The sequence below is a fragment of the Prionailurus viverrinus genome, chromosome B2, assembly GCF_022837055.1.
Source record: "Prionailurus viverrinus isolate Anna chromosome B2, UM_Priviv_1.0, whole genome shotgun sequence".
Classification (NCBI taxonomy): domain Eukaryota; kingdom Metazoa; phylum Chordata; class Mammalia; order Carnivora; family Felidae; genus Prionailurus; species Prionailurus viverrinus.
This window is the reverse complement of record NC_062565.1, coordinates 99,311,000-99,327,750: the sequence shown is the minus strand read 5'-3', so window position 1 is coordinate 99,327,750 and position 16,751 is coordinate 99,311,000. Positions and strand designations below refer to the sequence as shown.

Sequence of the window (16,751 nt, the reverse complement as noted above, 5' to 3'; positions counted from 1 at the left end):
GTGGTAGGAGTTGAAGGGAGGGGTCACACTCAAACGAAATACAGCTTTGAGTATTGGGCTAACAGTGTAGAACACTGACCAGTTTGGAGTTAACATCTACTTCTAAGAAATGTGCCCAGAACCTTGGGTGAAAGTGTCCAGCTCCTCCACCCAAATTTCTGCACCTCTGTCTCAGGGCCTCCTGCTATACTGGCTCCTTGCCAGTTGTTTACTGTCAGTAATTCTTCTATTTGGTGTTGTATTTACCTCACATTTCGCAAGGGAATACTGGTTTGCCTCAACATTTCAAGAAAAAGTGGTAAGACTGCAAATTATCTGAAGATGAATATAAACTTAAAATTATTACTGTTTTAAAATATACTAGAACCTAAAACAAGGTGAGAACTTCAATAATCTCATATAAATCTAATTGCTCTTGGTTTTGGCATAGCTTTAGAACTCTAAAAATGAATAGTTGACATTTTAAGAACCTAGTTAGAGAACTTCAATTTACAGCAGGCACCCATGGACACACACAAAGACACGTACACTCCCAAACAACAACCCTCTTGGGCAGTTGCCATGACAACACAAGGCGGAACCTATCGGGCTCTCTGTTATCCTGTTGAAGGTACTGTGCAAAAAGACACTCATGTTAGATTCTTTACTAATTAAGTGGAAAAGGTCAAAAAACAAAACAAAACTCTAGATCCACAAGGTTTTCATATGGGCTATGACTCAGACAAACAAATACTAAATATTTTCAGAAAAGCATTTAAAAGTAATAACTGCAAGACCAACTGAGATGCAATATTGAAGAAAAAACACAAAATACTTTTATTTTGAAAGCTATATTCATTTCATCTTTTTCTCCCAAGTTGTGCCATATCATTAATGGAACAATCAATTTGTATAATAAATTTCATTAACAGAGTCTATTCTTTTACTAACACATTTAAACACTTTCCTTTTTGGGCCACATCTACATCAATTCATTTGGGAGCCCAAACTTCCTTAAGCTAATTAGACTTAAGAAAGAAAAACAGTCTCTAAATTAATAGGGGTTTGTATGTTGTTTTTTTTTTTTTTCTTTTTTAAAAGAGGGAAAAAAGAGAAAAAAAAATAGTGACAGGGGAGAGAAGGAAGGGATAAGTAGCCCTTGATAAGGATGTGATAAACACTGTGTCATTCCCTCCCCTTCTCTGATTAGCCATCTCTGCCTCCTCTGGAGTTTTCTCTCTGTCTCAGCTGTTAGATCCCCTCAAGACTCGATAGAAGACCTTTTCTCACTCTATTCTCTCTTTTTTTTGGTCAGCTTATTTATTTTATTTTTGCATACATTACTTTTTTTATATTAAATACAATTTATTGTCAAGTTGGTTTCCATACAACACCCAGTGCTCATCCCAACAGGTGCCTTCCTCAATGCCCATCACCCACTTTCCCCTCTCCCCCACCCCCCATCAACCCTCAGTTTTTTCTCAGTATTTAAGAGTTTCTTATGGTGGATAAAGAAGATGTGGTTTATATACACAATGGAATACTACTTGGCAATGAGAAAGAATGAAATCTGGCTGTTTGCAGCAACGTGGCTGGTACTGGAGGGTATTATGCTAAGTGAAATAAATCAGGCAGAGAAAGACAGATACCGTATGTTTTCACTCATATGTAGATCCTGAGAAACTTAACAGAAGACCATGGGGAAGGGGAAGGGGAGAAAAAAGTTACACAGAGGGAGGGAGACAAACCATAAGAGACTCTATTCTCTTTTCCTAGGTGGCCTCATCCATAGCCACTGGCTTTAATTATCACCCATATGCATGTACATCCCCAGAAGGAAATGACCATCACCATTTACATCCCCAGAAGTTCCAGATCAGTTGACCCAACTGCCTCCTAAACATGGCCACTCTGATGCTACTTTAAATGCAAACTGGATTCTCCTATAGCACTCCTTAGCTAGTAAATGAAAGCTTTGAATGATTCTAACATAGGTGTAGTCAATACCTAGCTGCTAAATGAATAAATGTATCAAGCAAGCAAGCAAGCAAACCTGTTATACAAACCAAAAAATCTAAGGGCCATTCTGGAAAAGGCCATCTTTCTCTCCCTCCATGACAAGTTAGTATCAATGTCTCATTTCACCTCCTAAACATTCCCCAAATCTATTCCATTTCCTAAGTCTTCCCAGCCACCAGTCTTTGCCTGAAATTATTATAACAGCCTCTTAACTATCAATCAAGAACATGCAGATGCAGTACACAGAGAAGTTAGGCAATCAGTATTATCAAATAATTTATTAAACAAACTGATAAAGTTGCTCTAGGAAAAGGGAACAGAACATTTGCTAAATGTCAGCTATATGTCAGACACTAATCTAGACACCTCACGTATACTACGTCATTTAATATCCACAGTGACTCATTTTCTAGAAGAAACTCAACTGAGCAGATGGCTTTAGGAGCCTCTCCCGGTCATAACCTTTGCTTTGTTTGGTCCCAACAAGCAGATGATAATGATGAACATGAAGATGGTCTCAACTTACTGAGAACTTTTTACCAGATATTGTTCTCGGTACGTTGAATGCATTATTGTGTTTAAGCCTACCACTCTCCTACAGAGTATTACCATCCCATTTTGCAGATGAGGAAACTGAGCCACACAAACTTAATCAAGGTGAGAAAAAAAAAAAAAACAACAAAAAAAACCAAGAAGAAGTAACAGAGCTGTGATCCAGGATGTGAACCTGATTCTGTTTAAGAATTTACTAAACACCTGTTTAACTTACAGCAAAGTTATTAGAACCAGTGGGGATATTGAGCAGAAATGACAAACCCATCACTGCTCCTGAGGAGCCTGTCTTCAGGGGCGGCGCTATTTTGTCATCCCACCTCTACCCACTGGAGAGCAGAGTTTATGGAGGGAAGCTTCCACCAACTCCAATCCCACCTCCAAAGGGTACATTTCAAGTCAAAGCTGTCAGTCTCTTCCCCATGCCCACAGCTACCCAGTTTTCCCTGGGTAACACGCCAGGAAGAGATGCTTTAGTGCTTATAGTGGTAAGACTGAATAGTTTCTTAAAAAGTCTTTTAAAAAAGTACTATGAATGGCATGAATACAAAGATTCTTTAAAGGTCTAATCTAGTACTTACAGTTTTATAACTCCATCTGGGCACCTGGAACAGAGTTGCTGGCTGCTCTTGTCTTGTTTATGTTGACTCTGACCCAGCTGAACAAATCTACAAATTACAATGGATAAAAAGTAAGCTAAAGAAGGAACTATTTGCAATAAATTCAGTAGATTACACAAAATGGTATGAGCTTTCAAATGACAGTAGTATGCTTATTTCAGAAAAGCACACACGAGTGCCCTATGTAGCATAAGACTGTAATTACAAACGGGTACCCGATTTTACAGTGGGTTTGTTACAAATGAAGGAAGAAGAATTCTGTGTCCCAATTTACTTAAATGTGTTCCTGAAGCCAGGAAGATGATCTTTCAGGGCCTCACTTACCTAAGGGTGACTGCAGCAGGAAGCTGGGAACACAAGGGGAGGTATTTGCAGTGAGACAAATGACAAGGGAAGAGCAGGATCAGGCCAGGGATCCATCTCCCAAAGCAGGGACACTGTTGAAAACCTAGCATGTGGATTCTGTTTCCACAGGACCACAAGAATCCCCAAGTGTACTCCAGCCCCTCTTAAGATACTTTGAACTGTGAAGGAAGGGACTGAGGAGACCACCTGCTGAGCCTCACTGCCACACCACCCCTCCTTAGAGGAGACTGGAACAGCACTAATCCAGGCTTGAAGCTAAGAGTCACAGGGAAGTGCCCCCAGCCAGCTCCATAGGATAGGAGGCTACCTAGCAATGGGCCAATGGGCTGATGGGTCAAGGACCACCTACTATTTCTCAAGTGCACACCTGTCCTAGTGTGATCTGTGCTACATGCCTTCATGTTCCCCTCAGGGACATGGCTTGTAGTTTTGTTCTAATGTGCCCCTGGAAGGTTAGGGCACATGATGAAAGGGCTTCCCACTTTTCTACTGTTTAAAACATTTTCTTTTAGGGCCCCTGGGTGGCACAGTGGGTTGAGTGTCTGACTCTTTATTTCGGCTCAGGTCATGATTTCAGGATCGTGGGATCAGGCCCTGAATCGGGCTCCACACTGAGCATAGAGCCTGCTTGAGAGTCTCTCTCTCTCCCTCTGCCCCTCTTCCCTGCTTGCACTCTCTCAAAAAAATATATATATCATATAAATTTTTTTCTGATTATTGATACTTTTACAATTAAATTTAAAAAAAAAAATTTTTTTTTTCAACGTTTATTTATTTTTGGGACAGAGAGAGACAGAGCATGAACGGGGGAGGGGCAGAGAGAGAGGGAAACACAGAATCGGAAACAGGCTACAGGCTCTGAGCCATCCCAGAGCCCGACGCGGGGCTCGAACTCACGGACCGCGAGATCGTGACCTGGCTGAAGTCGGACGCTTAACCGACTGCGCCACCCAGGCGCCCCTACAATTAAATTTTTATTAGCTTTTTTTGAAGGTCAAGAAAAGTACTGCAGAACTAACAATTACGAACTAAATCATTACATGCTACTGGAAAACTTTTAAATAACTTACTTTTATCTTCAGCAAGTAAAGATTTTTGATTCATTTTGGGGGAAGAATGTCACATGATACCTGTTATTTGTACAGAACTTTAACCTTACCTAATCATGTACACAATCACTGTCAGAATTTGTTTTTAAAAAGATTAGGCTCCCTCAAAACATAAGAGACTCTTAAAAACTGAAAATAAACTGAGGGTTGATGGGGGTGGGAGGGAGGGGAAAGTGGGTAGTGAGCAGTCGGGAGGGCACCTGTTGGGATGAGCACTGGGTGTTGTATGGAAACCAGTTTGACAATAAATTTCATAATAAAAAACAAACAAAAAAAACCAACACAAAACAAAAACAAAAACAAAGAAACAAAAGATTTGGCACGGGCCTGAGGCTTGGGGAGGCAAGCAGAAAACTTCCAGGCCTGGTTAAGATAACACACCAAAGATATCAGAAAGCTGAGGGCAAAGGAAGGCATAGAGAACAGGGCTAAGCAATTAGAACAAAACTATAAAACCAAGAAATCTTCAGGAGTTTGAAGGTGGTTGAGACCAAATGTAGGAAAAACAGGCAGGAGAGCAGGAAGCTAGAAGACAGGCTGTTGGCTCCAGTTCCAGCTGCCTCCCCCCCTTCCCCACACTGTTCTGTGGTTGCCCAGATGGGAGCTGTGACAGGCAGGCCAGGCCAGAGCACTGTCTTTACATGCACAGTCTCTGGTGGATACTAGCCCACTGGTTGCAGAACTGCAGTGGGAGAAGGCAGAACTTTTTTAGGCCAATTTAGGCAAGAACTACATGGGCTCTCGCCCTGCCCTTGAAGCTCTGCCATCTGGATCAGAGGAGGCATTAACAGACCCCAGAGCCCCTGACAGAAAGAATGAAATCTTGCCATTTGCAACATCGTGGATGGAAATAGAGTGTATTATGTTTAGCGAAATAAGTCCGTCAGAGGAAGATAAATATCATATGATTTCACTCATATGTGGAATTTAAGAAACAAAACAGATGAACATAGGGGAAGGGGAGGAAAAATAAGATAAAACAGAGAGGGAGGCAAGCCATAAGAGACTCTTAAATACAGAGAACAAACTTATGGTTGCTGGAGGGGAGGGGAGTGGAGGGATGGGCTAAATGGGCAATGGGCATTAAGGAGGGCACTTGCTGGGATGAGCACTGGGTATTATATGTAAGTGATAAATCACTATATTCTATTTCTGAAACCAATAATAATAATAACAATAATAATAATAATAATAACAATAGAGACACCCAAAACCTGGCTGGGGCAAAAAGTTCCTGAACATCCTTGGCCACCACCCCCCAGATACTGATGGAGGGAGGCTTCCTCTGCCATAGCAATGCCCACAACAGACAGAGATGGAAGATGCCCATGCCCCCAGTAGGGGCAGTCTGCCCACGGTCAAGGGTTACTCATACAGAGGGGAAGAGATGACCAGACCTCTGTTTCTCCCCTTCCCCCTAGGTCTACATCATAAGCAGGGGCAGTTGATATTATCAAGAAAATAAAGAGGGCTACACAGTCTAAAATCACAGATACCCACAAAGCACAGGGAAGATCTCCTGAATAAGTCATTGAGTGGCACTTTCCATGCTGTTAGCTTCTAAAGAGGGATAATAATATCTTCTCAGCCTACTACAGAGTTGTCTAACGAACAATAAAACACTGCAAAGTGTTACACAAATCAAAGGAGGAGATGTTGATCTTCAGGATATCAAACACAGAATCTTATTCCAGGACATGGATTCCTTCCTCCCCTGCAGTAATCCTTTCCCTATGGGCCTACCCTTGTGCCCTTCTTAGACTGTTTCCCAGGAATACTATGGCTGAACAGGGTTGTATCTCACTCCCAGAGAAAGGAGGACGAAAAGTGGGCTTCAGAGGCAGTCTGCGCTACAAAGGCTCCAAGCAAAAGTCACACCTGAAGCACGAGACACTTTCTTTTTTGCTCAATTAATGTGAGCCATAAGTTCAGTCCCTGACACTCATACTGTCTGCAGTAAGCAAAGTCATATTATGCAGTCACGAACCCCAGATAATTCATTCTTCCAGACCATGTTGCTTATAAAGGCTCACTTCATATGCTGGAATTCACCTATGTTGTAGGGACAGCTGTGATGGATAAGGGACTGTGCACCTGTGTGTCCAGGGCTGAGAAGAGTGTGGCTGAATTCTGAATGGCTAAGTTGGCTTCTGTCAAGATGGTAATGCAGAGTCGTACCAGTGCTTTTGTAGTTAAGAAATGCTGTGCATTCTTATGTTTCACATATTATGTAGCTGATCTTACTGGTTTATATTTTATATTTTACATATTATATAGCCAATCTTACTAGTTTGAAGTAAAAAGCTGTCAGTTTCCAGTTTTATGGATTCAGCAAATGAAATACTCTTCTTAAAAAAGAATGGAAAGCTGGGGTGCCTGTGTAGCTTAGTCGGTTAAGCGTCTGACTCTTGATTTCAGTTCAGGTCATGATCTCAGGGTTTGTGATGACTCTTTCAGCTTAGTCTGCCTAAAAAAGGTCTAGAACATTCTGACTTGACACCCTTATATCACCACTTCCTTCTTCCTCCTCAGCCACCACTCCCACCAGCACTCTAGAGCTAACGCAAATGCAAGATCCACAATCGTCAATATCCTAGGTTCATTTTCTAAGAAGGACCTGATCTTGGGACTTTGCTAATGCAAGAATAGAGAAATGTATGTGCACTTCAGTTTGCAGCTTATATATGGGCAGTGAAAATGCATGGACACGTCGTAAATTTTTATCATTTAGGGCACTGAGAGTCTCAGGCAGTAGTAGGTCCTTTAACTCCAAATAGAAACCAGTGTTTCAGAATTTGACCTCCTAAACACTACATTGCAAGTGGAATTCATTTCCTTCTGTATTACCAATTTCACTTTTTTTAATGTTTATTTATTTGTTTTTGAGAGAGAGAGAGACAGAGAGACAGAGTGTGAGTCAGGGAGGGGAAGAGAGAGAGGGAGGCACAGAATCTGAAGCAGGCTCCAGGCTCCGAGCCATCAGCACACAGCCTGATGCGGAACTCGAACTCATGAACTGCGAGGTAGTGACCTGAGCTGAAGTCAGACGCTCAACTGACTGAGCCACCCACCAATTTCATTTATTAGAAGTTAGACTAGATATGTTATTGTAATAATACATTTGCATATTTTCTTAATTTCTACATGAAAGTAGTTTACCTTGAATAAATGGAGAGATCTTCTTCTGAGAGACCATCTGAGAGGTTAATTCCATATACTTCTTTCATGGGCTGGACCACATTCTGGGGTTAAAAATGACAAGGAACAAGGCAGAATTTTTAGACATCTAGCATAATAATTATTTCCAAAGGTAAAGAAAATGAACCTGTGAGATTTCCCACAAAAGTAATCACAGTATTTCTTCAATCTATTCATTAAACTTCTCAGTTAATGGTTTTTTAAAAATCTGATTTCAGTTCACTAAAAATAACTTTGTTTTAGGGTCAAAAGCTATTAAATAATTACTAGTTTCTTTGGTATAATGCAGGAATTAGAAAACTTTTTCTGCAAAGGGCCAGAGGGTAAATATTTTAGGTTCTTTGGGTCATGGCAGTCTGCTGCAACTACCCAATTCTGCTGCACAGTACAAAGGCCGCCAGACACAACATGCAAACAAACACACGTGGCTGGGTTCCAATCAAACTTTATTCACAAAAACAGGCAGTACACTGGATTTTGACAGTTGGCTGTAGTTTGCCAACTCCCAGAATAATGAATTCAGTTCTTATCACACTTTATTTGCCATATCTATCTCTACGACTTTTGGCTATTTTTGGAAATTGCATGTCCCTAAAGCTAGATTTGGTTCTTTTGTAGTTTACTTTCCCTTATGTTCCCTTGTATTGGTAATGTCAAATTGAGCAGGTGAATTTCCCACTAGGGCTAGGCAAAGATTGTGAGGCTCAGGTCCAAACCCTACATTCCAGCAATGTGCTGAGTGAGGAAATGAATGGACCTCAAGTGGATGTGCTGCTCAAAATGAGACCGGATTCTCTTAAAAAATTCTGAAGTGATAAGAAATTTGCTGTTATACATGGGAGCAAAAATACCGGTTTCACAATGAAACCATTTCAATAACATCTATGCTAAATGTATTCATCCCTTAATTACCAAAATGTGAGACCTGAATGCATAAAACTCCTAAAAGAAAACACAGGCAGTAATCTCTTCGGCATCAGCCTTAGCAACATATTTATGGATAGGTCCCCTCAGACAAGAGAAACAAAAGCAGAAATAGACTATTGGGACTCCACCAAAATAAAAACCTTTTGCACAGCAAAGGAAACCATCAACAAAATGAAAAGGCAACTTGCTGAATAAGAGAAGATATATCCAACAACAGGTTAATATCCAAAATATGTAAAGAACATCTACAACACCCAAAAAACAAACGAGTCAATTAAAAGATGAGCAGAGGACCTTAATAAACATTCTTCTAAAGAAGACATCCAGATGGCCAACAGACACATGAAAAGATGCTCAACGTCACTCATCACTCAGCATCAGGGAAATGCATACCTAAACCATAATATCACCTCACACCAGTCAGAATGGCTAGTAACAAAAAGACAAGAAATAACAAGTGTTGGTGAGGATGTGGAGAAAAGGGAACCATCATACCCTGCTGGTGGGAACGTAAATTGTACAGTATGGAGTTCCTCAAAAAATCAAAAATAGAAATGCCATATGATACAGTAATTCCACTACTGAATATTTACCTAACAAAAACTCCAAAACAATTCAAATTCAAAAGATATATATGCACTCTTATGTTTACTGCAGTAGTATTTACAATAGCCAAGACAGGAAGCAACCTAAGTGTCCATCAATAGATATATGGATATGAAAGATGAAGTATGTATTTGTATGTATGTATACACACACACACACACACACACACACACACACACACACACAGTGGAATATCAGAATGAGATTTCTGGCATTTTCAACAAAATGGATGGATTTCAAGGGTATTATACAAAGTGAAATATGTCAGACAGAGAAAGAGAAATAACATATGATTTCACTTATATGTGGAATCTAACAAACAAGTAAACAGAAACAGACTCATAAATACAGAAAAAAAAAAACTGGACCTTGCCAGAGGAGAAGGTGTAGGGGCAAGAGTAATAGAAATACATGAGAAATAGTAAAGGAGATTAAGGGATACAAACTTCCAGTTATAAAACAAATAACTCACAGAGATGAAAAGTACAGCACAGGGAATACAGTCAATAATATTGTCGTATGGTTACAGATGGTGACTACACTTACCATGGTGAACACTGCATAATGTACAGAATTGTGAAATCATTATATTGTATACCTAAAGTTAATAAACATTGTATGTCAACTATACTTCAATAATAACAAAAAAAAAATATTCATCTCTGGAAGTGCCTCAAACACCACATATTAGAATGGTGTGCATGTGGCCTTTTCTGACTCTAAGTCTTTTAACAGAAAGTAGAATTTTAGAGATCATTCTCTAGAGCCTAATGCCAGACCACACAAGCTCATCTCTTGCACACCTCAGTCACTTTGGTACTGTCTCCCGTGTCGGTCATCTTCACTGGAGTGGAGCGCTGAGACACAGAGCCCTCTTCTTCCCGGTCGGTCCCAGAGTCATCCTCAGAGCTGCTGGACACAGCCTCCTCGCTGGGGGGTGGCGGGGCACTGGCTGCTGTTTTCCGCTGTAACACAGCTTCTTCTCTATTGCTTTTGTTCCTTTAAAAAGATGAATATTGACATAAAGCATCTTTAAATCGATCCTTTGACACTCACTATGCATGACTGTCCAAAATCCTAGTGCTAGAGAAGCACAAGAAAATGGCTGTGAAAAACCAGTTTTTGGATTCAAGTTGTGATTAAGAGAAAACCTTAGCATTTTACCACGTACATGTACTGACCTTCTATGAAGTTAAGCCCTGTTATAAATTCAGAAAATAAACCAGTAAGTGGGTGTAAACCAGTGCAGAAAAGTCTTCTCACCACTTGGTTACTGTGCCTTCCTTTGGTAACTGAAACTAACACTTTCAAAATTTGTGGTACAATAATAGAAAACCATAAGTTTGGGATATTAGTAATGTTATCTGTAACCTGTAAAAGCTTCAAGAAAAGGTCAATAGCCAAATCCATGTAAATTTCCTTCCCTTATATGATTTTTATCAATCATAGCACCAGCCGATGATTTGTACCATAGTAATGAGCAACTGATGAACACAAACTAAATTTTAGTCTTTGTATTGTTAGTAAATAACTATATTTGCTAGACATTCCTTCTAATAGTAGGGAGTAGATGAAAAAAAAAAAACCCAAAAAACTCAGAATTATGAAAGTATTTACTTTCAGTTCCAAACATGAGAGTGGTAAGAATACTATTTTTTTTAAACTCAGATAATATTTTATTGTAATATTTTTGGCTTTAATGAAAAATACTTAATATTTCACTCTTCAAAAAATACTCTACAAAAGACTTAAAATATCATAATATTTGGAAATGTTTTAGGAAAAGAAAAGGAAATACTATCTGACCATGGGTTACATGTTATAGAAAATAAACCAGTTTCTGACTTTCTGCCAAGTAAAAATTAAAAGTCAATGGTATTTCTGTGCTATGCAGTAATGTAGCTGGTCATTTATGTATTTGTTCCAGGAACTTTTTGAATCCTGACTCCTGAGGACATTTCTTTTAAATTCCTTAGTTTCTGGTCTAAGGCTTAGCATACAGCAATTTAAGACCACATATTTAAGCCACAGAAATGGTGTATCAGGAAGTAGTAATATATATCCCACTGCATAAACCACACGTAGCTAAAATCCAACCAGGATCCCATTCACACTCCCAAATACAATTAGGACTCAGTATCTACAGTCTGGCCAGGGTTTCTGGTCAGAGTCTAGAAAAAATCTTATCACTGGGGTTATTCAGGTCAGTGGCAGTAGTGACAGATTCTTATGCTAGAACACATCACATTTCACTCCAGTTTCTAAGCATGAAGATGTAAATAAATAGTCTTCTCCAGAACAATGGTACAGTAATACACAGAATATGTATTAATTTCTCTACCTGAACATATTTGCTTTAATAGTTCCTTGGGATGCCAACAAAAATACAAGAAAACGAATAGAAATTTTTTACCTAAGTATTTTATGTCGTGGGAAACAGAGGACACTGAGTTATTTATAGGATGTAACACATAATATCTGTTACCTGTGCCTATGCCACCTGTGATATTCCTAATTTAAAATAATAAAATGCACCATGTTTCTGAAACTCCTACAAATTCTTTAATGTTGAATTCTTTAGTAATCCCAGTGCTATGAATAAACTACCTGTAGAGATGCAATAAATGGAATGTGCTCCAAACGATGTGACTTGAAGTTATTCTTTTTGGTGTAAATTATACTGCAAGTCCCATATTATTTTACATAAATCTTTAAAATTTCATTCTATATGCAAATCTTACCCCAATACTGATTTTCCTGTTTCATCTGGTTTACGCACTGTAAATGGACTTGGATCAATGCCAACGGTCTTAGGCATAAAGTCACTGGAGAGAGGGGAAAGAAATTCCATATGAATCACTGTCCATCCTGGTTTCCATTCAATTCACATTCTTACACTATTCCTTCTTAGCCCTCAGAGCTACATATATTCTGAGCCAAATGTTCAGGGGAGCTCAGGTGATCAAAAGGCCATAAAATCCCATGAATTAATGGTACCAGGTAACTTCAATGTTATCAGTCTTCACTGTGAATTTTCTTCATGACTATGGGACCCAATGGTTTTGAATTTAAGATTTTTCTCTACTGGAACAGAGTTGATATCTAAATTACTGCTAAGATGTATACACTTTGTTTATACATCACAATTACTTTTGAGGTAAAATTAAACTCATAAAAACCCATGGCAAAACACTAAGCCGCTCAGTTTTATGGACAATGTTTTTATTACACTATACCACCTAGGGATGCCGACATAATGTTCAAAACCACAGCAGTATCCATTCAAGTATCAGCATCTACCTCATTAGGCTGGGGTTAATTCATGAAAACACTATTGGAACACTTGAAATACAAACTTTTTGTTCACCACATCCTAAGATAAGCTGAAGCTACTCTGGCACTGTGCAAGGCCTACCTCACCATTACTGCTGAAACCAGACCAAACTCCTCAGAGAAGCCAAAAAGGCAAGAGGTGCATGATTCATGCTGATGAGACTTAGGGCTCCAGCAAGGATTCTGCTCCAAGTGCAGCCATTACATTTTTGGAAGGAAAACAAAATAATATTGAATTTGACCCAAAATGCCTATTTGACAGTTTGTAAATATTGTTTTAAATATATAAGTGGCTTAGGAGCACCTGGGTGGCTCAGTCAGTTAAGTATCCGACTCTGGATTTTGGCTCAGGTCATGATCTCATGCTTCATGAGATTGAGCTCCGCGTCGGGCTCTGCACTTCTAGAACGGAGCATGCTTGCGATTCTCTCTCTCTCTCTCTCTCTCTCTCTCTCTCTCTCTCTCTCTCTCTCTGTCTCCCTCCCTGGCTCATGTGTGCGCAGGTACAGACACACACACTCTCTCTCTCAAAATAAATCAATAAACATTTGAAAAAAAATGTAAGTGGTTTAGGGCCACCTGGGTGGCTCAGTCAGTTAAGTGTCCAACTCTTGATCTCGGCTCCAATCACGATCTCACAGTCGTGAGACTGAGTCCCACGCCGGGCTCTGCACTGACAGTGTGGAGCCAGCTTGGGATTCCCTCTCTCCCTCTCTCTCTGCCCCCCCTCCCCAGAGCACTCTCTCTCTCTCAATAAATAAACATTTTTTAAAAATTGTAAGTGGTTTAATTTTTCTTTATTTTTGAACATATATAGTCGATCCTCATTACTTGTGGACTCCTTATTTGAGAATTTGCTTGCTCACTAAAGTTTATTCATAACCCCAAAACCAATACTCAGAGCTTTTGTGATCACTTGTGGACATGTGCATGCCCAGAACAGTGGAAAATTAGAGTAACCCAATGCTCACGTTCCCAGCTGATGGAGAACAAGGCGGCACTCTGCCTTGTTTATAGCTGTCATGCTATAAACAAGTGTCCTTTTTACAGTCTATGTACTGCCATGTTTTGCACCTTTTTGTGCTGTTTGGTGGTGACCTTGTTGTCTCAAATGGCCCCAAGCATAGTGCTGAAGCTCTCTAGTGTTTCTAAGCACAAGAAAGCTGTGTGTTGGAAAGAAAATACGTGTGTTGGAGGAGCTTTGTTCAGGTAGGAGTTATAGTGCTCTTTGCTGTGAGTTCAATGTTAATGAATCAGCAATATATCTTAAGTAAGGCATTTTTAAACAGAAACATACAACATGGTTATGTATTGACTGGTTAATGAAAATGTTGTGACCAGAGGCTTGCCAGGAACCTAAACCTGAATTGCAATGATTCAGTATTCTTTAATTCAGTTATTACAGGACCTTTATAGAACATAACTCATGCAAGTAAATAATCAACTATACAATATATACACATATGCATAACATCATTCATCCTTTGCTGAGTTGAAATATTCTGGAAATGACAATGACCTCACAGTTAAAACTTCTAAACTTTTAATAAGTTTCACTCAGAATCAACCAAGTAAATATTCTCAACTTTCCATCTGAAACTAAAGCAAAATATGGAGTGGTTTCTAGGAAACAAAACCACAGGATATGTTTCTACATGTACATTAAGTCTAGGCATACATATATCACATTGGAAGGAAATGTAAAATACACAAATATAAACTTTATTACAAAAAATGATAATCAAGAAGTTATTTGCTTTGCCTAATTTTCTTACTCTAGTCCCATCACTTTTCTTAAATTTTTTTTTCAACGTTTTTTATTTATTTTGGGACAGAGAGAGACAGAGCATGAACGGGGGAGGGGCAGAGAGAGAGGGAGACACAGAATCGGAAACAGGCTCCAGGCTCCGAGCCATCAGCCCAGAGCCTGACGCGGGGCTCGAACTCACGGACCGCGAGATCGTGACCTGGCTGAAGTCGGACGCTTAACCGACTGCGCCACCCAGGCGCCCCAGGTCCCATCACTTTTCTAAAGATCCCACAAAACTCTAACAGAGACACAGAAAAATGAAGTATATTCAAAAGTGACATACCAAGATGAAGAGTCTGAAAACAATGTCATGTGAATTATGAAAAGAATGAAGGATATTTACCCTAAAAAAATTAATACTGCTTCTTCAAATATCTGGAGGGCTGTCATACAGAAGAGGAACTAGACTTGTCCTATTCCTAATAAGAATAATAAAATAATGATAGCCACCATTTATTAGTCACCCACCTAGGTTGGTCACTCCATTAAGGCATTTGGCATGTATGTGTATATATGTGTGTGATACACATGCCCCTATCTACATAAAAGAAGAAGCTGAGACTCAGATAAGTTGGATAATTTTCTCAAGGTCACACAGGTAGGCAGTGGCTGATCTACAATTCACATACTTGCTTTTCTAGTACCAAAGACTATGCTTTATTCTACTAATTTATGCTGGCTCTCAGTTTCTGTTCAATTTTAAAAAGTGAGTTTACTCCAAATGACAAACTAGGACCAATGGGAGGCAGATTTCAACCTACTAAAGGGAAGAAATTAACTCCAGTTATCTAACACTAGAAGGGACTATCTCCTAAAGTAGTGGGCTACTCATCACAGGGGGTATTCAGAGGCTGTACAATCCCTGCTAGCAGCCTTGCAGAATGGACTTATGGCAAAGCAAGGCTTATCTATATAAACTAGGAAAACTAAAGTTCCCAAATCTTTACAGTATCAGAGCACTCACAACATACCGTGCTGAACTTGTCATAGCCAAGCAAAAGGTATCATCAAAACTACTCAGTTCGTATGGTCGAAAGAACTCGTTGTGGATGTCAATCTCTTCTTCATATTTGTGGAATTTCTTCACTATCAACTTCTTTAAGTTCGCGGCACAGATAACTAAGAGAGATATGCCTGTTACTCTAAAAGTCTTTAGATTACATCTAGCCAACGAGGTTCAGCTCCGGCCTCTAGCACTCAGACACTTGACAAAGAGATGAGCTATGTGCACAGAATATACAGTGCAGAGCCGAGTGTGATAAGCTCCAAGGGGGCAGGAAGGCCTCTGGAAGGGTGGGAGCAGGGAGTTATTTCAGAAATCAAACAACTCAGCTCTTTGAATTCTGTTTTGCTTTGAAATAAATATCCTCTGCCTTCTAGATATAAATTGTGCAGCTATTTCACTAAATTTTCCTTCATATTTATATTTCAAATCTTGTTTAAGGCCAAGGTTAGACTGCTATAGTTCTTTCCTTTCTTCTGGAACAACAAATCTTCTTAGCAATAGGAATTATGATTTTTCCCAGAATTTCAAGGTTACAAATACTTTTTAAAAATTAATTAATAATTTATTAAAAGCTAAAAATCATTTGCAATCTTCTTAGTTCATGGCCTTTACTATCAAAGTTGGAATGCCTAACCATGACTAGATGGAATCCTCAACTGGAATGTTCCAGACTGGCAGTCAGTCTTACCTACTGCCTTTTCACAACTGAGAAATCTGGCTTGTTCAAGGTCAGAGGAATCAGTAAAAGAATGAGGGCTACACTCTATTTAAAACTGGGAAATTATTTCAATTTGGAAACATCATTTGAATGTATTGTATATTTGAGGTTATTCATTTAATAAAAAAAATTTCTTGCCTTTCTGACAAATATACGAAATGAAATTTAAACTTTAGTGACTAAAATGTAATTTTATATACATATCTATATATTTTTTCACTGTTTAGACACAGGAAAAGTTTTTATTTTTCCTTATGAATGGGTCTTAACTTCCTTCCCATTACCCCCAAATATTTAGAAACATAATAAGTACTAGTTTAAAATGGTAAACTAATATATTACATCCATCAAACATTTAAGGAACATACTTAACAACTGTAAAACACAATAAAAGAAATATAACACAATCCCTGGAAGTCATCTAAGATGTTAACAATCCCCTATAATAACAGCAACATAAAACTGAGTAGTCATTAATTTCTTTTTAATGAAATATTATATGCAAATA

The 16,751-nt window shown here is 39.0% G+C and overlaps 1 protein-coding gene across 4 annotated transcripts in view; it reads right to left on the bottom strand.

Annotated features, from left to right (window-relative positions):
• FIG4 (FIG4 phosphoinositide 5-phosphatase) overlaps positions 1-16,751 on the bottom strand; it is a 134,308-nt gene that overhangs the window by 40,038 nt on the left and 77,519 nt on the right. For all 4 annotated transcript variants that reach the window (XR_007152207.1, XM_047858994.1, XM_047858996.1 and 1 more), the window contains exons 18-22: positions 15,491-15,638; positions 12,118-12,201; positions 10,180-10,375; positions 7,805-7,887; positions 3,132-3,218 (exon numbers count right to left, since the gene is read on the bottom strand). Coding sequence is in view for 3 of the 4 variants with exons in the window: in XM_047858994.1 (XP_047714950.1) it covers positions 3,132-3,218; positions 7,805-7,887; positions 10,180-10,375; positions 12,118-12,201; positions 15,491-15,638 (598 nt within the window). In the remaining variant the exon portion in view is untranslated. The remainder of the gene's footprint in view (positions 1-3,131; positions 3,219-7,804; positions 7,888-10,179; positions 10,376-12,117; positions 12,202-15,490; positions 15,639-16,751) is intronic.